Source organism: Hesperophylax consimilis, chromosome 8, assembly GCF_061612785.1.
Source record: "Hesperophylax consimilis isolate HC1 chromosome 8, BYU_Hcon_1.0, whole genome shotgun sequence".
In the NCBI taxonomy this organism is placed as follows: Eukaryota; Metazoa; Arthropoda; class Insecta; order Trichoptera; family Limnephilidae; genus Hesperophylax; species Hesperophylax consimilis.
Genome location: NC_142843.1, coordinates 31,192,227 through 31,215,728, shown reverse-complemented (window position 1 = coordinate 31,215,728; position 23,502 = coordinate 31,192,227). Strand labels below are relative to the sequence as shown.

At 31.8% G+C, this 23,502-nt stretch overlaps 2 protein-coding genes across 2 annotated transcripts in view; both read right to left on the bottom strand.

Annotated features, from left to right (window-relative positions):
• LOC149421881 (nose resistant to fluoxetine protein 6-like) overlaps positions 1 to 16,711 on the bottom strand; it is a 33,196-nt gene extending 16,485 nt beyond the window's left edge. Inside the window, exons 1-7 of the mRNA XM_089634326.1 lie at positions 16,586 to 16,711; positions 4,858 to 5,013; positions 4,366 to 4,488; positions 3,995 to 4,240; positions 2,924 to 3,019; positions 2,389 to 2,518; positions 1,440 to 1,614 (exon numbers count right to left, since the gene is read on the bottom strand). Of these exons, the coding sequence (XP_089490452.1) occupies positions 1,440 to 1,614; positions 2,389 to 2,518; positions 2,924 to 3,019; positions 3,995 to 4,240; positions 4,366 to 4,488; positions 4,858 to 5,013; positions 16,586 to 16,611 (952 nt within the window). The 5' untranslated portion in view covers positions 16,612 to 16,711. The remainder of the gene's footprint in view (positions 1 to 1,439; positions 1,615 to 2,388; positions 2,519 to 2,923; positions 3,020 to 3,994; positions 4,241 to 4,365; positions 4,489 to 4,857; positions 5,014 to 16,585) is intronic.
• A 131-nt stretch (positions 16,712 to 16,842) lies between these two features.
• On the bottom strand, positions 16,843 to 21,699 carry LOC149421880 (uncharacterized). Its single transcript, XM_089634325.1, has 4 exons — positions 21,409 to 21,699; positions 18,472 to 18,707; positions 17,461 to 17,654; positions 16,843 to 16,990 (listed from the first exon to the last, which is right to left on the bottom strand). Exons 1-4 carry the CDS (start codon positions 21,617 to 21,619, stop codon positions 16,843 to 16,845), a joined length of 789 nt encoding a protein of 262 aa, XP_089490451.1. The 5' UTR covers positions 21,620 to 21,699.
• Positions 21,700 to 23,502: the final 1,803 nt, after the last annotated feature.

Sequence of the window (23,502 nt, the reverse complement as noted above, 5' to 3'; positions counted from 1 at the left end):
TTTATGTTGTACCATTAATCTGTTCAAAAGAAGAAGTCTTCGAGGCCCTAGAACCGTTTATTATTTTGAATTTTTTTTATAAAATTATCAAAGCAGTTATTCTCTTGTAACGCAAATAAATAAAACGACATTTTTTCTTACCAAACTGTCTTTTTGTAATGTAAACAAAATTTTTATAAAATATATATTATTTTTTTTTACCTAAATGGACACCGGTCAGAAAAAAGACCGCTGGAAAATCGAAAAATTTCAAAAAGACTAAGCAAAAAAAAAAAATGTTTTTTCTGTTCATCAAAATGAATATAGTATTCATAAATAAAACCATTAAGGGTGTATCGTTAAAAACAAAAGTTGTCCTATAAAGGGTTAAGACCCACCAAAGATATGTATTGTACTTCCTGACAACGAGTAACCTAACAATATTTAAATTCGTTTTACTTCCATAATAGAAATGATAAGTGAAAAATGTTGGACGACAAAGCTAGCAGAGGATTGAACACACTAACCTAACCCGAAGCATTTGTTCACTCAACCCTTACATTCTGGTAAAAAAACTGTTTCGTTTTGTGGCTTCTCTAAATACGATTAGGTGCCTTAGTTTATTTGAAACAAATATTCTCTGTATTTGGTTAACCCTTTCAGCCCCAGTGTTAATTCAAATTAACACGAACTTTGTGATTTTTTTATAGAGTAACGGTAGCGATTTAGAAAAGCCATATTTTTGTTTTCTTATAGCTTGTTATCTTTTCTGTGGCGTCTATTTTTTTCGCTCCGTTGAAATCCTTATTCCCGCCACAAAAAAGATAAATATTTTGACATTTGCTGATTGAAAATTTTTCAAATAATTTTCTGAGGCATTCTCAAGCATTACATATTTTATACATGTGGAAACAATAATGCGGGAGTGAAAGGGTTAAAACAAAGAGTTGTTTGATTGACGTGAAAAAATTATGAATTTTGAGGAATAGCTACCTACATTTTTTAAATGTTTAAAGTAATGTACAAAGTATTTTGTGTACATGTTTCTGTATTGTCGAAACAATATATATTATTACGTATAATAACACGCAAGTTACACGTAATATATTTTCACTAAAAAAATTATAAATAAAGTTTTGTTAAAGTTAAAGTTATAAAGATTTCAAAAGTTAATGTTTTTTTTTCAATTTCTTTTTGAATATTTGTAAAATTTAATGCCTACATACATTAAGGGGGTTTTGTGTTATTGGTACACAGTTTAATGGAAATATCTAAAATCCTTAATAAACATTAATCTGTGTTAAAGCTTGGTTCCAGCGAGAAACGTTTAAAGGATTTTCAAACTTTACGACGTCAGAGTGGTCGCGAGTTTTTACTACTTCATCGCGTAGGTTTTCTATTTTTAAATATTTTATATTTTGTTTTGTTATCATTTTTTTCACAAAATTGATACAATTTACCTCCACGTCCCGCCGCACTGGCCATCAGGAACCACGTAGCCGCCAGGGACCACGCGGGCCGGGAGAGGGACATATACAGCATACTCCCGATAGGCGAGTAGTTCCTGTCGGCTTTAGCAAACAGCAATGCAAGCATGGTGGCTATCGACACACTCCAACATATCCTTATCGTCATCTGAAATACATATTCACTAGGTAGGAGAGTCATACAATCCCGGACTTCATTTGCAAGATAACATTATTTATCCAGAAAAAGTGTATAAACCGCCTCACTATGCAACATCTGAGTACTTCTAACGTTACAATCTAGGTTCTCTGGATTATCATATTTGGTTATAAAATGAAATAACAAGCAAATATTCATGGGAATGAAGAGTCCCAAGAATATGATCCATGTGTGTCCTGCGGCGCTCCGAAGTCTTCCCGTTGCCGGACGATAGCCCTAACTTGAAAATAAGGCTAGCTTTATTTTATTCCAAGAATAAGACTCGCGTATGTCCCGCGGTGCTCCGAAGTCTTCCCGTTGCCGGACGATAGCCCTAATTTGAAGAGACGGCTATGCTTTATGCTATCGTATTTCTATTGAACGATTGATTTTATTATACAAATTTTCAGTTAAGATGAGTATTTTGGCCTCAAATCCGAATTTAAGTATCCTATCAAAAAGGCCGTGCAGCCATTCCTCAGAAAGAAGCTCTTATATGACTTGAGCATCTACTTTAAGAGGAATTTACTTATATCTCTGAACTCAATGCTAGTGGAAGTTGGGGACGCCCGAGGAAGACATGACATGATAAAGCTAATCAAATTCTGGAATCGGGTCATTTCAAAAGTCATAATAACAGTAGACTATGTAGACGATGTTTGAATGTGAATGAAACAAGGAGTGAATGCCGAGACAGGATAACGGCGTGTTTTCAGTCAATTGTCGGTTAATTTTTATGTTTACCTTTTGAAGAGGTAATTTTCCATTTAATTGTCGAAGTAAATATCCGCCTGTCAAGCCGATAATATAGCCACTCAGTCGACACCATACAGGACTGTAAAACAACTCAAAATGTTGCCACATGCTGTCCAAGCTAAAAGTAATGAAAAAATATTACATGCATTAATTAATTTTATAATATAATTTGAAATGAACTGAGATGTGTGAAATAAACTAGTTATTTGGACAATGGCATCCCAATTCGGAAAATGTTGTTTTAAGAGAATCAAGTCAATCAAGGGAATGGAAATATAAAGAAAAAAACTAGGAAACCTACGGATAACTTTTTTTACAAAATTCAAATGGGATGGAGATCTACGATGTGTGGTGAGTGTAATTAAGGCAGGGCGCTGGGCTATTGGATGTCGATTGGTCCTTATTGGATTTCTATGGAAGGCATCAAAATAAAATGTTCTTTGCCGTCACCAGATTTTTAATCACACCGCTCAAAGGCGTTCCACGTTACCAATAAAATATTAGTAAACTACAAAAAACTTACTACGGTACAAAGTTCATTTCGTGTGTCAGATATGCTACGTAGATACTAGTTGACAAAACAAGACCTCCGAAAATTCCCACAGCCAGTTTGAAATGCCTGTAATAAAAAATAATGAATTATTGTAATATTTTGTATGTTGTTGACTTCGGACTGCAGACCTAACATAAGTGTCGTATAATAACAATGACAGGTATTGAAAACATGTCATCAATTAACACATTCCTCATTTTGTAAACTATTTGTTTGAGTAGAAAAATTTAAGAACCGAAAGTCCAAAATAACCAAAAGAAAAAAAGAACAATCTTGTGGCAGTCAATACCACTATGTCCATATCAATAAATTTCGTAAATAAGTTCAAACAGGATTATGAAGAATGTCTCAATGGCTCTTTAGTTATTCTTATGTACGTTTGATAGCTAGAAGTATTCGTTCTTACTAAGAAAGATAGTTTTTCTAACCTTTGATCAATTAATTCACCAAAAACATTAACTTTTTTTTTCAAATTTATTCATGATTAAACGTTATTTCAGTTCATTCAAACAATATTTAATGTTTAAACACAATTAGAGAAATAAATAGAAAAGGAAAAATGATTTGGTTCCCAACACAAGACTTGAAATAAAGAAGATTTAGAAATTGATTGCGTATCTTTTAAAAATTTGTGTGTTTTTCCAAAACACGTTATAGAAAAAATATTCAAAGAAAAATATTAATTTTCCAAGCGTAAAATCTGTTTCTTAAAGCAGCAAAACGATAACGTCTTAAAAAAATCACAATACACATGACTAGACAAACTTTCTTTATTTATTTTTATTCACAGAAAAATATTCATTTTTAAAGTTTAAAATCCGTTTTTTAAAGCAGCAAAACGATAACGGCTTAAAAAAAATTCACAATACACATAACTAGACAAACTTTCTTTATTTAATATTATTCACAAAAAAATTTCATTTTCCTAAAGGAAAATCTGTTTTCTGAAGTACCAAAAAGATGACCTACGCATCATCATATTCGCTCAGTTTTTGTATTGGCAACAATGGTAAAAAAAAAGATTTGCACATAAATACTTACGAAGTTGACAGAACAAGGAGGCTCAAGCTGATGATGAACATCTGCATGTCCGTGCACAGGAACCAGCTCCACGTCATGCACATCTCACTCTTGGGGAACAGATTGTTGATGAAGAGGAGGTTCCTCCACCAGAACTGCTCGCAGTAGACGTCGTTCCTTTCAGTGCTCCAATAAATGGTCTCGCGGTATCTCCACTTGGCCGTGAACTCAGTGACACCGATGGCGACTGCATAGGCTGGAACTAATCTGAATACAAAGTTCTAGTTTCCACATTCCAGGGGCCAATGTATTTTGTACTCATGCAGGCACTTCTGCAATATGTTAATATTAGCCGGTGCAACACCTAATTTGAAAATAGAGTATTTTAATACCTTATATATCTTTGTAAAATTCCCAGGAGTACGAAAGAACTTCTCTTCAACGCGGAGTCCTTTCTTCCTGTTTCTTTTTTTTTTATTTCGATGTCCATGAACATGTATCCCATTAGAAATCCACTAAAAAAGATTAATTTATTCCGTTAAAACCGTATCTAGACGATGATTTATATGTGTTTAAAAAGCCAATGTCCAAATGATATTTACAAAACCTTGACTCTCGTGTTTTGAATAATAAGGGCTCAAGTCAATTTTGTCTTATTAAAAAAAATAAGCTGTTAACCAAAAGATTTAATGAACAGACCGTTTTTGAGGCTATGCAGAAGTTTTTCTGAAAAAGTAGAAACATAGCGATTGCTGTGAGTTTCGAACTCTATCTGCCCGACTGTCAGTCGAGTGTCCTCCTGACTGGGACTGAGCTAGCGATCACCCTTATTTTTATCAAACATAAGTTATGAATCAATATTTGAGTTAAATAGTTTTAAGTACCTCATTGTTATAAAAGTTTCCACAAAATAGGTGACGTTAATAAATATTTGCATGAATGTATAACCAGTTAAGTAGAAGCCAAAGCCTCTATCGTGGGTGATGTCCACCGAGTAGAACCCCACGTGGTTCATTATAATCCAGCTCTCCATTATAACTCTGAAAATAAATACTTGTTTCAGAATGAGAAATGCAGTGATACCATTATTACTGTTTATTATTCATGTATATCTTATGTTTTCCATGTATATCATGTTAATAATACTATAACATTGTATATCTTTCATGTACATATCTATCTACAATGCTACTAATAGATATTGTCTATATTTCAAGAATGCCTACTAACAATAATCCTGATACCTTTGATACGGTCTGTACTTTATTTTACTCATATACTTACAAGCCATAAGCAAGCTGTTCATATTATTTCCTGTATTTATAACCATATTTTAAGATCATTTGCACGATCTGCATTTTTCTTTTAATTTTAACGTACTGTTATTATTAATGTTATTATTTTTATTTCCTATTTCGTTTATACCTAGTTATCTTATATATTTTGCTTAAATAGTCTGTTTTGTTTTCAATATTGATTTTAGTATATTTACTATAAACAATGTATACAGGGTGTATCGGCACTAACCCGACAAACTTTAACCAGCTATTCCTTAGCACATTTGGAGTAAAAAATGTTATGGGCACTTTGCTGTCCGGTAGCATTTTTTTTCAATTAAAAACATTAAAATTTAAAATTTCCACACTACATCACTGTCATTGGCATTGCGTTTCGTGTTCAACAGCTGTTATAAGCAAGTATGTCAAAAAGCGTCTTCGCTCTTTCGCACACGCTAAATAATAATACTTAAAAATGAGACGAATGGTGCCGTGCCATTTCGTTGCGATTGTAAGTGTGCGCCAATTTAGGTACACACGTGCATTATTCAACGGAATTCGAATAAAATATTTGCCAGATGGGTTTTCAAACTTTGACAAAGGATAAAACAGTGGTGAAATGTGGTGAAAATATGAATAGTAAATTTTTTATTAAAAAAAAACGTTACCGGACAGCAAAGTGCACATAAGATTTTTTACTCCAAATATGCTAAGGAATAGCTGGTTAAAGTTTGTCGGGTACGTGCCGATACACCCTGTATATTACCCAATATAGAAGATACACTCCTACACTCTCCTTACCCATCTTTATCTCACTATCCCCCCTCCCCCTGTACTTGATGCTCACTTTTATACATTATTCTATCAATTTAATCTCGTACATGTCATTCATAATATACGACTCTTGAGTTATACTCATATATTATAACCAAATTGTACCTAACTATAACTCATATAAATTACAATGTTAAATATTATATACCAAAACTGTGGAGGACTACGAACTAAAACTGAGATTTTTCACAATAATATTCTTTTGAATGACGATTGCTTCATTTTCGGTATATCTGAGTCTTGGCTTATTGATTCTATTTTAGATCCGGAACTGGCACCAACTAAATTTTTCAGTATTTTTAGACGGGATAGGATAAATAACATTACAATTAATAGCATTAATACCCAATCAGATTCTCGTCGAGGCGGTGGAGTCATGATCATAACTCATAACAATCTTAACGCATATCCTCGCGAAGACTTGGTCTGTAATGCTGAATGCATCTGGGTAACTATTCCCCCGTCTAACTATACTTCAAAACGTACCATCCATGTTTCTTGTCTATACCTACCACAGGAACATGGATATGAAAATGCTCTCAGTTCATTCCTTTGTTTGCTTGCTAACGTCAAAGATCAAAACCCAGATGATATTATTCTCTTAATTGGAGACTTTAATATGCCCACCATAAGATGGAAACCACAAGATAAAAATTCACACTTAACACCTGAAAATTTAAATTCAATTACTTCCTTACTTACTGACACAATCCATTACTCTGAACTGAACCAATACAATTCCATCAAAAATGCCAATAAACGTATACTAGATTTATTTATCTGTAATGAGGAATGCCTTGTATCTCAAGCATACAATCTCTTGTCAAATAGGATTTACACCATCCATCGCTCAAACTCATACTACAATTAGACACACTTCCAACTATCAATGCTCCACCAAAAGAAATTTATCGGTATGATAAAGCTGATTATGATTTAATAAACTAACACCTGTCTAAAACAAACTGGTCTTTTACTCACGATAATGCTGACGTTGACGAAGCAATTTTTACTTTTTATGACATTTTAAATAACACCATTAACCAGTTTGTCCCTAAACGTTTCATCGAAAAGAAAAAAATTCCCAACTAGTACTCACCTCCCCTAATCAAAATCATAAATGAGAGACAAAGACTACACAAAAAATTGGAAATCATATAATAATAAAGTAGATTACATAGAGTTTTTTATCAAACGCATACAACAAAAACACTTACAGAAACATTTTTACACCCAATATATAAATTTAGTTGAGTCTAGTATTCCAACTAACAATAAAAGTCTCTGGAATTAGGCTAAGAACAAAAATAGGACAAATGGCATACCACAAATCATGAACCTAAAAGACGAGTCAGGCACCGGTGCTCATCAAGTGTGCCAACTGTTCTGTAAACACTTCCAATCTACTTACGTAAGCGATGAGGGGACGGATGATCCAAGTAATATAGATAATTCTACCTGCGTTAATAATGATAACCTGATCGGGAACGTACAAATAAACAACTCATTGGTCAATAAATACTTGAATGAATTGAATGTTACAAAGGGTGCGGGCAGTGATGGTATCTCGCCATATTTTGTCTCAAAATGTGCCAAAAATCTTGCATTTCCATTAACTAACTTATTTAACATGTCCTTAAAAAAAGGAATATTTCCTACAAAATTCAAATAAGCCATTATAATCCCCATCCACAAAACTGGTTCAAAAAGTAACATTGCAAGCTATCGCCAATCTCAATACTCACAATATTTAGTAAACTCTTTGAGCGTATTGTGTACGATCAAATTTATATAACTATTGTCCGCAGCATACAAAATCAACAACATGGTTTTTTACAAAAAAGGTCAGTAATAACAAACTTAGTCAACTTTACTGAATACTTAACAAGCAATATAGATAATGGACACCAAGTAGATGTTATCTACACAGATTACTCGAAAGCTTTCGATAAAGTTAACCACTCTATCCTCATTAAAAAATTACACCAATTAGGAATCCATGGCGACTTACTTAGGTGGCTAACTTCATATCTGCAGAAAAGACTACAGTGCGTATCAGTTGAGGGAACTAAGTCTAGTTTTTTTACTGTGCCCTCTGGCGTACCGCAAGGTTCTCATCTGGGACCATTATTGTTTAATGTATAAATATTTGATATTTATAAATGTTTTTTACATGCTAACTACCTTGCATATGCAGATGACAAAAAAATATACTTAGTAATCAAATCTATCAATGACTGCATAAAACTTCAAGAAGACCTAAATCGTATTTTTGCATACTGTAAATCAAACAAATTAATCATAAACATTTCTAAGCGCAACAAATTATCTTTTACGCGTAACAAAAATAAAATTTCTTTTAATTGTAACTTTCATGATACACATATCAATGAAATAGAATCAATCCGTGACCTTGGGGTAGTACTGGATGTAAAACTAAATTTTATCAAACACATTAACGAAGTAATCAATAAAGCCAATAAAATTTTGGGATTTATAATTCGCATATCTAAACCTTTTCGCAATATTAAAACTATGTATTCCTTTTACACCACGTATATCCGCCCCCACTTATAATACTGCACACTAATTTGGGCACCGTTCTACCAATGCCATATTGACAGAATCGAAAGTGTGAAAAACAAATTGTTTAAACACATAAATTATAAATTCAAATTACTCTTTGCAAATAACACCGAATCCTTAAAATTTCACAACTTTACTCCACTTCAAACACGTAGATTAATATCTGATCAAATATTTTTATACAAAATTCTGAATAACGGCCTGGACTCTCCTGAACACGTAAATTATTTAAAAATTCACATACCTACAAGGCCAACCAGACAAAACAATTTTTTTCATTTGCCTGCGTGCAGAACCAACCTTAAAAAATTCTTTAATCCCCCGCGCAATATAACACGCAATTTAACAATATCGATATTCTTAATAATACTCTTGTGAAATACCGAAACGAAGTCAAGCGTACGATCACAAATGTTAATTAAATTAATGCACAGTTATAGAAAAGGGACAACATGAGCATCTCCTGTCCCCATCCCATCTTCCTCTGCCTCTTGCCCTTTCCTATTCCTTCTTCCTTCTAATATATTTATATGATTTTTTCTTTTTCTTTTTTGTTAATTTCATTTTCAGTTAATGGTTATAACCAATTACAATTTTGTAATATATCATATTAACCAACATTAGCATAAGAAACTATTTTGGCTTACCTCATATTTAACTTCTTGTGTAACTCATCCTGTATAAAATTGCTGTTTGTTTCTTACAATAAATAAAATAAATAAATAGAACTCAGTTAATTATGTAGGTGCGGTACTTTGATGTTTACCAAACTAACCAAGCCATAACGGTTTTTTATATTACGAATTATTACATGTTCTATTTTGCTTTCTCCGTGTATTTTGACTCTTTTTTTATTTATTTTTTTATTATTATTTTTTTTTACATAATTTATTTATTTATTAAATAATTTATTTATTTATTAAATAATTTATTTATTTATTAAATAAGTAATCAATTTACAGTATAATAGTATTACGGAGTAATTAAACATAACTTGATTGACTGCCTTAATATAATAAACTAACCAAATTTATTTTTAGATAACGAATTTTATAAAATATATTATGATAAAACTATACTAACAGACCGAACGATTAGTCATAGTAGACCCGATATAGTTTTCCATGACAAAATTAAAAAAAAATAACTTATATCATTGATGTCGCTATTCCAAATTCCTGTAATATTCAAAAAACTGTTAATGAAAAAATAAGAAAATACACAGATTTAGGAAGTGAGATAAAAAGGATTTGGCATTCTCAGACTATAAAAATATTACCATTCGTTATTTCGGCTACTCTCATTAAAAATTTAGGCGTATTAGATCTATCAAAAAATTTATAAATAAAAATGAAAAAATCAGTCATTTTAAATACATGTACGATAACGAAAGATTTTTTAAATATTTATGTTGAGGGATCAGTAGGATTTATAGGCCCTGTTAGGAGTTCTACAGAGTAGAACCCTCTGATACGAAAATATCTAAAGTCGGTGAATTATTTTCCCATTTTTGATCTCTGGTGAGTTGACGTGTTGTTCTTGTATTTTTTTGTGTTTATTTTGCTTATATAATGCACTTGCATAATGTTGATTGACTAGATGATCATTTGTGGAAAAGTGTGTGGAAGGGTTTAGTTTTTCCTACGGGGAAGATTTAACCCGGACATAAAATCGGAAAAGATAAAAAAAATAAATAATGTTAACTAAAATAATTCATACAATTAGTAACTGCTTTGGATTTTTTAATGTTCCTCTTCTATAGAAGCTGGCGCTTGTGTCTAGAAGAGTGGTGAGCATCAAGATCAAGAATATTTAGTGTTTGTATGTTATAATGAATATTAAAAATTATAATTAATTAAATAGAAAGTTTGATAATTTTGTATTTTTACATTGAACTTCTCATTAATTGCTTTTAGTAGGTGTTTATCGTTATCTATTGTTCTGATATTTTCGCGTAGGCTGTTGAAGTATTTTTTCCTTAGATATATGTATGTAATGATGTTGAGCAAAAGTGGTGTTACATTTTTGTGTTGGAAATACATGTTTTTGACGAGTACGATTTTCAGTTAAAAAGCTGTGATTTTGTTTTTCTTTTATTATTTGAGTTATTATGTTTTTTTGGACAAGATCATTAAATTTTGATACTTCAAATTTTTCAAAAATTATGTGTGTTGGATAATCTCTTGTTTTTTCAATATTATTTTTATAATTAGACGTTTTACAATTTCAACAGGGAGTAGATTTGTTTTGTATGCAGCTCCCCAGCTGATGACAGCGTATTGGAGATTTGATTGTACTAAAGCGTGGTAGACTGATGTTAGAATTGCCAGTGAGAGAAAAATTCGAATTTTCAAAAATATATAAATTAATTTTCTTATTTTGTTGACGGTTTGGTTGATTTGATCTTTGCAGTTTAGGTTTTTGTCCATTATTATTCTTAAGTATTTAATTTTATTTGAAATTTTCAATGTGGAACAGTTTATTGTACATTTTTTTTATAATGTTTTTTTAAATTGTCATGTATAATTATGATAAAATTTTGTGGAACGTCATTTGATGTTATTGCAAATGGTATAACTTGAGTTTTTTCGCTATTTAGAGATAGTAAGTTTACGTCAAACTAGTATTTAAGAGTGTTTATGTCTTCTGTTGCTTTAAGTTTTACTAATTCCCATGTATTGTCACTTTCAATGATGACTGTATCGTCAGCATAAGAGGTTATATTACCATGAAGTGTTTGAGATAATATCCCGTTTACATATAAGATGAATAATATTGGACCCAGTACCGTACCTTGTGGGATTCCATAATTAGATGTATCTTCATTGCTATATACATTGTTTATTTTGACATATCGAGGGCGATTATTTAGGTAGCTTTTTATCCAATTTCCTACATTCTTTTTAATGTTCAGATTATCTCATTTTTCCATATGTTTTGTGTGGGATATACTGTCGAAAGTTTTTCTCAGATCTATCATAGATCCCAGAAAATCCCAGCACATTTTTTGCTCATGTCTAGGCTTTCGTATTTGTGAGATGTGAGATTTGCAATTGCATCTTGTGTTACTCACGCGTTTCGGAATCCGTATTGGTTGTTGTGAAGTATTTTGTTGTTTTCAACAAATTCCATTAGTCGAGATTTTACAATTTTTTCAAATATTTTTCCTATATTTGAAATGAGGGAAATCGGTCGATAACTTGTTACATTTTGGGTATTTCCACTTTTAAATATAGGTTAAATAATTGTTTTCTTATAATTAGACGGAAATATTCTATTTTTAAGACTTATATTAATTAGGTGAGTTAATGGTTTTATCACATTATTGCCGCTGTTTATTGAGAACCGAACATTATTGTTCCAAAATTTACATAATCTGATATACACATTATTAATTACTTGAAATATAACTACTAATTTTAATACTAAAATAGGCCTAACAGGCTAACAGTTAATAACAGGCCAAACAAACGTTTGCGCAGTGTAAGTACATAGATCCACCTACTACTGGCGTACGACCGCCGAGAATAAACAAATGATGTTGCAAATATTATTATTATGATTCTTAAGGCTGGCCGCATACATACGTTTTCCGTATTTGATTTCCGAATTCGTTTTCCGTATTCGGAATTCCGTGAGACTAGCGCAAACGTTCGTTTTTCTTCATTCGGAATGTATAAACGTCAGTACCAGTGTTGCCAACAAGGGCGATATATCGCCATTTAGGCTACTCAGAGCGGGAATCGGCGACGAAAAAATCTAAAAGGCGACTGGTCGCCAATTAAGCTACTTCAAAAACATCAATTTTAAACATGTCCCGAAATTCTCTAGCCACCCCCCCCCCCCCCATGAAATTTATTTTTCTGTGGACAAATTTTATATTTTCTAGAAATTCTCTAGCCACCCTCCCCATGAATTTTTTTTATTTTCTGGGGACAAATTTTATTTTTTTGGAATTCTCTAGCCACCCCCCCCCACGAAATTTTTATTTTCACGTAAAAAAATCAATTTTAAACATGTCCCACCTAACAGCAAATTCGGCTACATTACGCTACACCTTATGTATGAGAAACGGCGATATTAGGTCAGATCCGTTGGCAACACTGAATTACTGAACAGAAATTTCCGAACGTTTGCGTCGGAACAAACAAACTGTATGCAATAGCTGCGTTCCGAATGACGTCATTAGGTTTTTTCCATTCGGTTTCTCCGAACGCACCGGCTCGCATTCGGAACGTGCGTAAGGAATTTGTTCCGTTCGGAACTAAAACGAACGTGTGCGGCAGTTAATGTATTTTCTACTGATTCCGTGCATTCGGATGTCCGAATACGGAAAACGAATTCGGAAATCGAATACGGAAAACGTATGTATCCGGCCAGCCTAAATTCTGAAATTTGAGAACAGTATATATAATAATACAATGTATACAGCTACCAGCTTTATTGAAAGCATAGTCTAAGAGCGCACGCCCGCTCAACTTATTTTAATAAATAATATGAAATAAAATAAAATAAATTCTTTGTCGTAATCAATCATTTGTCTCAAAATTGTTGTGGATAAACATGTAACTATTTCTTGTATTCATCTATCACCTAGCACATCAAACATAATCCCTCTTCTAAATTCACTTAATCACTCCTTATCGTGCGTGAATGATTGTGATAATATCCTTATTATTGGTGATCTCAATTTAGATATAATTATTGCACACAACCTCAAGCCAATGAATATATTAATCTACTAACTCTACAAGATTTCGTCCTAGGTATCACAGTACCCGCCAAAGTATCTAGCTTGTCAGTAAATTTTATTGATCATGTATTTTTGAAATGTAAATTAAAAACCAGATATATTGTGTACCAATGCACGGTTACAGACCACAATGCTACAATAACCTCTCTTTCTCATAAAGTACACAAACCACCGCCGCGTGAAATCCCACAAAAGAAAATATCCCATAATGCACTATTTCAGCCGGTCTCTCAGGAAAATTGTCGCATATTTACAAACAGAATGATTCCAACTCTGCTTGCGAATCTCTTGTCGACACACTACATAAAATTCTAATAAACGCCACATCCGACGCAACTCACAAAACTAAATATCATGACACTAAACTCAAACTTCGGATAACTGTTGGTAAAATTCATTATATCCGTATGCGCGTTAAACTTCACGTTATCTGTAAACAAAATCGCAACGACTATGAAATACAGAAATGTTCCCAAAAAATTACTTCAGAGGCCAGAAAAGATTACTATAAAAAACAAATCAATAACGCCGAAAATGAGAAAAATAATATGGGATATTATAAAGGACATCTCCTACACCAAACAAACGACAATACCCATAAATAAGATTAACATTGAAGACCTTTCACTAACTAATACAAGTAATAAATCTGAAAAAATCGTAGACAATTTCAATTAATTTTTTACTGTCCCAAACTTTCCAATCATATCATTGCTAAAGAAATATCCCTGGTCCCGTTGAGATATGGTCCATTTATTTTTACTCCCACCACAGAACTAGACATTATAGAAATCATTTCAACATTAAAAATAACCACTCAACAGGAACAGATAAAATCTCTACTGAACTTATTAAGCACCTAAAAGTTTTTTATTGCGAAGCCTCTCCAGCATATTATAAACTTAAGCCAACAATCCGGCATATTCCCGGACATGCTTCATTCACTCCCCTATTCAAATCGGGTGACAGATCTTCCCTAAATAGTTACACGCCAATATCCCTATTGAACACAATTTCCACAATCATTGAATAATGTAGTAAAAGTTCCTCGAGGATAATAAAATTCTATCAAATAACCAGTACGGTTTTCGCAAAGATCGTAGTACTGCAGATGAAATTGCATTTACTTGTATTTAAATTACAACTATATTAGCAGTAGGATTCCTAATTTTTACATTCATTATTAAAAATTGTTTGACACCACTGATACGTGTCATGTACTTTAGAATCGCGTCAGTATTTGTTGAGAACAATATTGTGACGATAATTTTTTCACTCTAGTATTATTAGCCGAAGTTCAAACAAGAAAATCTTTACAAAAAATACTGAATAATAATGTCTCCACATATTTCACTGAAACTGGCACATACAAAATATCAACAGTTTACCATATTTTTCTTATTTGATTATTTAGTAATACTTTGATGTTTATATATATATATTTAAATCATTAACTTAACTATTATATTCTTTTAAATTCTATATTCTTTATTATGTTTAATACTACACACTTTTTTATTTTTAAATTCCCTTATATTTCAAATTTTCGACATATTCTCACAAATGATTTTAATGTACTTCACAAAAACAATGTAACTCGCACATTAAAATGGTGAGATTTTTTTTTCTTATTTGTAGTTACTTACATTGATTTCGTAAATTGAATTATTATAGATTTTTTCTAAATTATTTACGTTTTATTTTCGTTTATATTGTAGACAATATAAACGAATTTCATATATCATACTTAATATATTATTTTAATGTACTATGTATATTTAATCAACCACCAAAACGCGGGAATGTGGTTAGCTAAGTGGTCCTAAGATTCTCAAATGACTAATAATAAACAATGCACTGAATAAAGAACAATTAAGATTCTTTTAAATCACAAGATCGGTTCGTGGTGTTTTCACTGGGTGTTATTAGATTATCAAGATAAGTTTTTATATTTGTATGCATATTTCATAAACTTATACGGATTTCCTCATTTTAATTTCAAGACCTTTTTCTTACCAACAAGTTTTATTTTTTTAATGTAAATGACAAATTTATAGGTATTTTGCCATTGTACAATATAAAGTATAACTTACAAGAATAACTGCGTTAAAATCATTAAATGCAACTGCTTTACTGTCGAAAGCTGAAACCAAACTAGAGAAAGCGCAACACAATTTTTCATTACTAGTGACTTAAGACAAAATCTGTTTTACTAGTAGATAAACAAAATGTAATTAAAAGCAAATGGTTGGATCAAAACTTGGACTATAAACAATTAAAGAAAAATAATATTTAACTTGCGTGTAGTGCAAAGTTCAACTTCCGGCGCGTGGCATCAAACATTGTCTATCGCGGCGCACAAAGATAATCTTGTGTTGGCGTAGCTAATAATATTTCACCGTGGGGGATTGTGTTGTTTTGGTTTTTTATATTAAGTTTTTTGTGCTGATTCTATAATGCACAGGACCGTATTTTTAGATGTCTATATTTAATAGGACATTGATCTAAATTGAGAGAAATAATGCATATTAAATAGCGTTTTTATGTATTAACTATATTAAAATACATCTCATATGTAAAATTATTTGTAGTGAATATGTTAATAACCATCATAATTATAGATGGTTATAATTATTTCTCGGGATGTTGATTCTTCGAACAGTGCCATCTACCAAGGTGGCTATGATTGATTTTTGACATGCGCGTCAAATAGATCATAGTGAAAACATTAAGCAACAGAGCGGAAGGTAGTAGATATCAGACTTTTTTACGTGTGAGTGAACAGTACTGCATATATTTACTCGTAAATGCTTAAGATGGAAGAGTTGAATAGAAGAATAAAGAATAGAGTGGAAGCGCCCTTGAGGTGATTTTGCACAAAAACGGCGCTATACAAGTCATCCAATTATTATTATTTATTTATTATTATTAAGGTGGCTATGACGTATTTTTGACATGCGCGTCAAAAAGATCATTATGCAGCGGCGCGGATGGAAGTCGATTTCAGACTTTTTTACGTGTGAGCGAACAGTACTCTATCTAAATACTCGTAAATGCTTAATATGTGGAATAAAATCTGAGATTTGATATGACTGTTTCTGAAAACTATTTTCTATGATATTTATAAGAACGTAAAATTATGCCAAAAAATAACACCCTTACCGAAGTCCGAAAAACGGCATACACATTTTGTTGTCTTCTTTGATATCTGTATCAAATAACAATTCGGTGTTACTTTTATAACTAAAGCATAGAAGTAGTTTTTTGTAAAGGGGATAGTTTTTTTGCCTTTTCTTCAATAAGACAATGTCATTGATATAATTTTCTTGTTGAACTCCATCTCCTGAAAATAAACACCGCTAATAAAATAATATTGTCAGTGGCCGATTTCTATATCGAACGCCATGTTAGGTATACTTTTATAACAAACCATTTTTAGATATTTCTGCTGTCGAATTCACAACGTTTTGTTTGGCTGTGTCTTCATCCATAACCGGCTTACTAGATATTTGGATATCATAAACCGTTCCCAAAATGCATAAAGCAATCGTCAGTGAAATAGCAAATCTATAAAATAAATCATTTTACTTGATGACAAATTCGGTACAAATATTTTTGAAAATCTATTAACCTTACAGAATGAATTAATTAAAATATAAAGTTTCGAAATCAAGTAAATGTTCCAATAGAACTTATGCGAACTGCAAAACATTGGTCTAAAATATGATGGCTTTATGGTTCGTTTGAGTAATCGAAAGGAGTATTTAGAATTAATTTTACATAATCTTTTTTCCGGAAAGACACCAACATATATTATGAAATATTCAAAAAATTTATGACTTCCACACAGAGAATAACATAAAAAGATATTTTTAAGTTACTTGAAGAGAATTTTGAAAGGGTTTTTTTGGGAATTATTAGAGATTTGAAAGAAAGTTAGTGAAGAAATTGATGATTCTTATGTCAAAAGTTATACTTTCAAATTCTTAAGATATGCTGAACGATTGAGAAATATAACAATATTTAACAAATCTTACACAAATAAAAGAAATCTCCGTGAAACCATCCACGAATAGTCATAATCTATTTTCTTGACGCTTTCCATCTTCAGGGTTGTGTTATACAGAGTCTGGAAGAACAGAACGTTGGAGTCGAAGTACTCCTGTAGAAGATCGGCAACCTCCGCTTCAGAACATGATGCCGGTAGGCAGAGGCCAAGAGTAACTCGGTACTATAAATCAAACATTAAAAAAAACCGTTTGATTAAAAGAAAAGAAAAGAAAAAGCAAATGGGTCTCGCCCATTTGTAATCACTTGATTTTATTACGAAACATAAAAAAACTACGATCTGTTCAACTGTTTTGTATTTCAGTTTATGTTTATTTTAGTTTAAGTCCACAGCATTTTTCGGGGTTACGAATAGTTTGGAGTATAGTTTTTAGGTTGTGAATTCTAGTGTTCCTGAAAACTGGGTGTAATTTTAAGGGGTAAATAATAATATTCTCAAGACGATATTTTTTTATCCTCATTTTATCGCAAATAAGTATTTGATTCATTTGATCGTTCCCGACTTCTTATACCATTCATTTCAACGTCATGCATTCTCCTTGATTTTCAACAATTCTCCTCTCCAACTCTCCGAGTTTTTCAACAATTCACGTCATGCAGAATCTTGAAGTGTACCACATTTTTACTGTTACAACACTGCGTTTAATAATTAATATCTATTCATTCTCTCTATGTCATTCCAGTGCCGAGATAATGAATAGTGATGAAACAAACGTACATCTTTACAAACAAATATGGAGAAATATATTAATAAAAGATTGATATTAAAGAAAGTTGCAGTTATTCCGACCATCGCTGATTTGAGTAGTTATAAAGTATAATGGTATTATAATAATAATTGAAAATAATAATGTAATTTTCATCAATTAGGAAGGAGAACATGTCTAAGTTTATGAACTTTGCATTTCATTCCAGAGTGGAGCATCCGTCCCCACTTCTTCAAGTCTCACCAAATTCATTGTTATAAATTTCATAGTTACCTCTCCTTCGAAGTTGTTAGGCATCATCATCGTAGAGTCGTGGAGGAAGTAGGCCCCATAGTACGCCACGGGGAAGGGCGGCCGCGAGGAGGGGAGGGACAGGGCCTCGCCCCGCGGGCTGGGTGACACAGGGGCACGCGATGAAGAGCCCGCGGTGTTGCATTGCGGTTTGGAGCCCAGCCAGTAAGTGTTGCCCCAGAACAGCTTGGAGGTGGGCACGCCGGATGCGTCCATCACTGGAGAGGTGTTAATCATTTTACCATCGGATTCCATTGAAACCGCACATTAATAATTACAACTGCTCTGAGCCAGTGACACTATAATAGCATTCCAATATAATAGCATCTACTACCTATCTCCCCGGCCGCAATGATCTACGTGTTGGATTTAGTTTTCAAAATTACGTAAGTATGATTGATTCCAGCTGCAGAACAAAATGATTAATGATTTTATTGAAACGTTGTTTATTCATTTCATTTTTCAGAGGACTGCTAATTTTGATGGACGTTATTTACAATGGTGAACCCAGAGGAACCTATGAGCAACCATGCGTGCGCACTGGTTGCTCATGAAAACTGTAACAACTCCACCTTTTATGCATATTATGTGAAAAAATAATTCTTTTAATAAAAAAAACTATTTTGAACTTTTTGGTTTTGTTCTGGTTTTGTGCTGTTTTGGCATTTGTCTTTCAATGATAATTCAATTACTTATTTGGTTTAATTATTGTTGTTTTAAATGAATTGTAGGCCTAATATTAATTTATTAACACGAAATGTATGAAATTCTCGTTATTATTATAAAGAGCTTTAATAAATAAATACCGAATCATTCAATTTTATGCCGATAACAATATACTTGAACGAAACACATAATTACTAAAGAGCAAAAAATATTCCTATTTAAATTTAAAAAATCTTCACGTAAATTCAAGAGTTTAGAAACATATGCAAGAAATAAACAAAACATTGAATTCGAAATAAAAATTACGATTTGTGTAATTTTTTCATTTAAGGTTTTTTTATAAAAATAATAGGAAGATATTATAAAAAAAACATTAAAAGGATTTTAAAGATTAGTTAATTTATTAAAAAAACAGTAAATAAATATATTAAAACCTTAAATTAAAATTATGACAAATTAAATTTATTTAAAATTTTCCACGAGTAAATGATGCCATTCGTCCGGAAACACATGTTTAAAAATTGAATAATTTCTCTCAGCTTCCCAAGTGGTTCCAGACAAGCATATGAAATTATTGTTTATCTGCTCACAAAAAGAATTCCTATTTTTACATTACTGTCTGATTAGAGCCGCAGAAGGAATGAAAAAATTAAATAACCAGGTCTTTGTCCGAAATTATAACAAACTAGCTGAAGCCCCCGCGTTGCTCGGTAAAACCCGGTTTTAAAAACACCAGCATTTTTCGAAATCTAATGTGATTTCTCTTTGTTTTCTACAGATGCTTTTTATTGGAAGACATAATGAAAAAAGATATATTTAAACAATATGTTGTTTTCATATAGTTTAACTACAAAATATAGTTTATGATTCACTACTATTTGCGCTACTATAATATTTTGCTAGATTATATCTGTTGGCAAGTCACCTTTTTGTATATTTTATCCTGTTTAAATGAGGTGTTTTCTATTATTGTAGCATTCTATGCCTTAAGAAAATTTCAGCTGTATCACATTCAATGTCGTTTTGTATACATATTGTTGTGTTCTTAAATGTAATACTAATATTCGCGTACGTACCACTGTGTACTTATAATCTAATGTATCACATTACTGTAAAAGCCTTTTATGGCGTATAATAAATAAATTATGTATACCATTTAATTTTTTTTTAAAACAAACATGCTTTGGGAGTATGTAATAATTACCTTAATATACGGAAAACGCAATTTTGTTATATTGTATAAACCTTAGGTATTTCAAAAGTTAATAATATTTTATATTGTATAAATCTCAGGTCTCAAATATTAATAATATTGTATATTGTATAAACCTTAGGTATCTCAAAAGTTAATAATCTTTTATATTGTATAAACCTTAGGAATCTCAAAAGTGAATAAAATTTAATATTCTATAAACCTTGGGTATCTTAGAAGTTAATAATGTTTTATATTCTATAAACCTAAGGTATCTCAAAAAATAATAATAATTTATATTGTGTAATCCTTGGGTATCTCAAAAGATAATAATATTTTATAAACTATAAACCATGGGTATCTCTGAAATTAATAATATTTTTTCTTCTATAAACTAAAGGTATCTCAAAAGTTATTAATATTTTATCTTCTATAAACTTAAGGTATCTCAAAAGTTAATAATATTTTATATTCTATAAACCTAAGGTATCTCAAAAGTTAATAATATTTTATGTGGTATAATCCTTGGGTATCTCAAAAGTTAATTATATTTTATATACTTTAAACCTAAGGTTTCTCAAAAGTTAATAATATTTTATATTGTATAAACCATAGGTATCTCAAAAGTTAATAATATATTATATGTTATAATCCTTGGGTATCTCAAAAGTTAATAATATTTTATATTCTATAAACCTAAGGTATCTCAAAAGTTAATAATATATTATATGGTATAATCCTTGGTTATCTCAAAAGTTAATAATATTTTATATTGCATAAACCTTAGGTTTCTCAAGTTAATAATATTTTGATTTCTGATGTCAATGTTTTCAATCTGGAAACTTCATTAGTTTATGCAACCCAGTAAACCGCGCAATATGTCAAAAATTTGTGTGGGTCTGTTTCCTTAAAAAATAAAAGAATTTATTAAGTACAATCACGATCTACTTAAATTTCATAGCCCAAATATCTCTGTATCATCTCCAGGCACACGCTTCCTTCTGAACGCACAATCAGGTGACACAAATAGCACCAAAGCGATAACATTACAATGTACTTACGTTTCATAGCCCAAATATCTCTGTTTCGTATTCCTTGTTGTGCATCAGCCAGTTGCTCCAGGCACACGCTTCCTTCTTTGCCAGCTGCTGTGAGAGCCAACCCGTAGTACACCGAGCTCCTCCGCAAGCCGTCATCCTCACTGAGCGCACAACCGTGTGACAATAATAGAACCAACACTGCAACACACTCCAACAGTTTGCCTGAACTCATCTAATCCGAATATAATTACTGATTAAAAGATTTAAGAAAAAACAAACATTTCATACAAATCGAGGAAAACACTTACGGCAACCAGCAAGGCCGGGAGACTGTACTTTGCTTTAACAGCGGCCATGTATTTATAGCTTGCTGAGTACATTTCATTTCGCATTGTGTAAATAGCATTTAACACCTACAAAAATTGCGTTATTATAGTATTTAGATATTGATTTATGAGTACGTCATAGTATTGGGTACAATTTTTGTTATGTTTACATAACTACCCATAGGTAACGGCTCAAAGGTTGTTTTTTTTTACATTTAACGCAACAAAGGAGGCCCTGAGGAAAATAATTTCCATTAGGGTCTATGTCATTTATTGAAATGTTGTTTGGAGGGTATTTATTAAGGAAAGTAAATAGACGAAGTTCTGAGAAGGTACAAGGTATGAGGGCTGGGTAGGAATCTATCGATCAGTGTGTCCAGAAGTGACGTACATATGAACATATCCCTCCTACTGCGGCACAAGGCGATTGGTCGAGAGACCAGTTCTAGGGTTAAAGGATCTCCCCAAACCAGCCTCTCCCGATCTGGCACGCCACGCAGCCGGTGAGCAAGCGCATCCCGAACACACCTCACCCGATAAACCCGGGCACCTCTGCTATATCACCAAACGTAGCGAACCACTTGGAGTGACCTATGGTATAGATGTTGGTTATCCAATAAATGGTTCCCGGGGCGGCCGTACCCTTACCCACTCAGTACCAATTTTTCCTTCAGGGCCTGTATCATCTTTGGGGTTGCTGCGTGGAGAATCTGTCTGTTACATAGATTGTACGTTGTTATTTTATTTTTGTGAATGAATTAAATAACAAAATAGGTTTGATACAAAATATCGAATCTGATTCGAATAGAAAAATTGTTCTTTTTAAAAAATTGAAATTTATTTATTTATTTATTAGAAACATATAATTACATACATATTAAGGAAGCTTTGGCTGTCCAACTAGGAAATTTTCCCGTTTTAGGACAGCCAAATTGCCTGGTTTAGTTAAAATTTGTACACGCTGCTGTTATGAATTATATTTCCATACTTTACATTAATAGTTAAGCTAGTAATGAATAGTCTATATACATATATATTTTTCAAAGTAAAAACTTTTTCAGACATATTTGTACACCCGAATATTAGGTTTTTTTTTAATGAAAACACCTGATAAATGTTATCAAGGTTCATGCATAATTAAGGAACACTGTATCAGGGTACATGATAACATATTGGATTAATTCAATTTATAGTTACAATATAAGAAAATATTAGGTGGGTTTCTTAATTTGTTAGCTGTTACTATGCTGTGTATTAATTTACATAATCAAGGTACATAAAATATAATATACATAATCAAGAAAAATGTAAACAAGGTACATGAAAACATATTGTATAAACATTATCAATCACAAAAATTATCAATCGCATTGTATCAATCAGATGCATGGTAGGAATTTTTTATTTAACTGCCAATAACAATGAATAAATGTGAGTACAGAACATTTTTGTTTATCTGTTGGTCATCATAAATTCGCTTTCGACTCTTCCTAAGTCTAGAAGCCAAACATTAACTAGTTTACGCAGAATGCTTATGCTTTTCGATTTCCATAAATCGGGTAAGAGGTTGAATAATTTTGGACCAAGGTAATAGAATTGTCTTTGGGCTAAGGATGTCATAGTAGTAATAAATTATCGTGCTATTTTTATAAGCTCATAAAAAAAGTTTTGTTGGAAACATAATATTTTTCAGACCACATTAAAACACCCAATTATCTATTATTAAAAAAAATTAAATAGTTTATATTAAGGTATTATAAAGAAAACTAAACTATTTAAATATGAACAA

Bases quoted from the DNA above. Each gene is read 5' to 3' on its own strand.
- LOC149421880 (XM_089634325.1), bottom strand. From the start codon at position 21,619: ATGAGTTCAGGCAAACTGTTGGAGTGTGTTGCAGTGTTGGTTCTATTA. The intron at 18,708-21,408 runs GTAAGTACATTG...ACACCTCTCCAG, and splicing joins AGATATTTGGGCTATGAAAC to TGATGGACGCATCCGGCGTG. The intron at 16,991-17,460 runs GTAAGATTTGTT...TTTATTTTATAG, and splicing joins CGGAGATTTCTTTTATTTGT to ATTTGCTATTTCACTGACGA.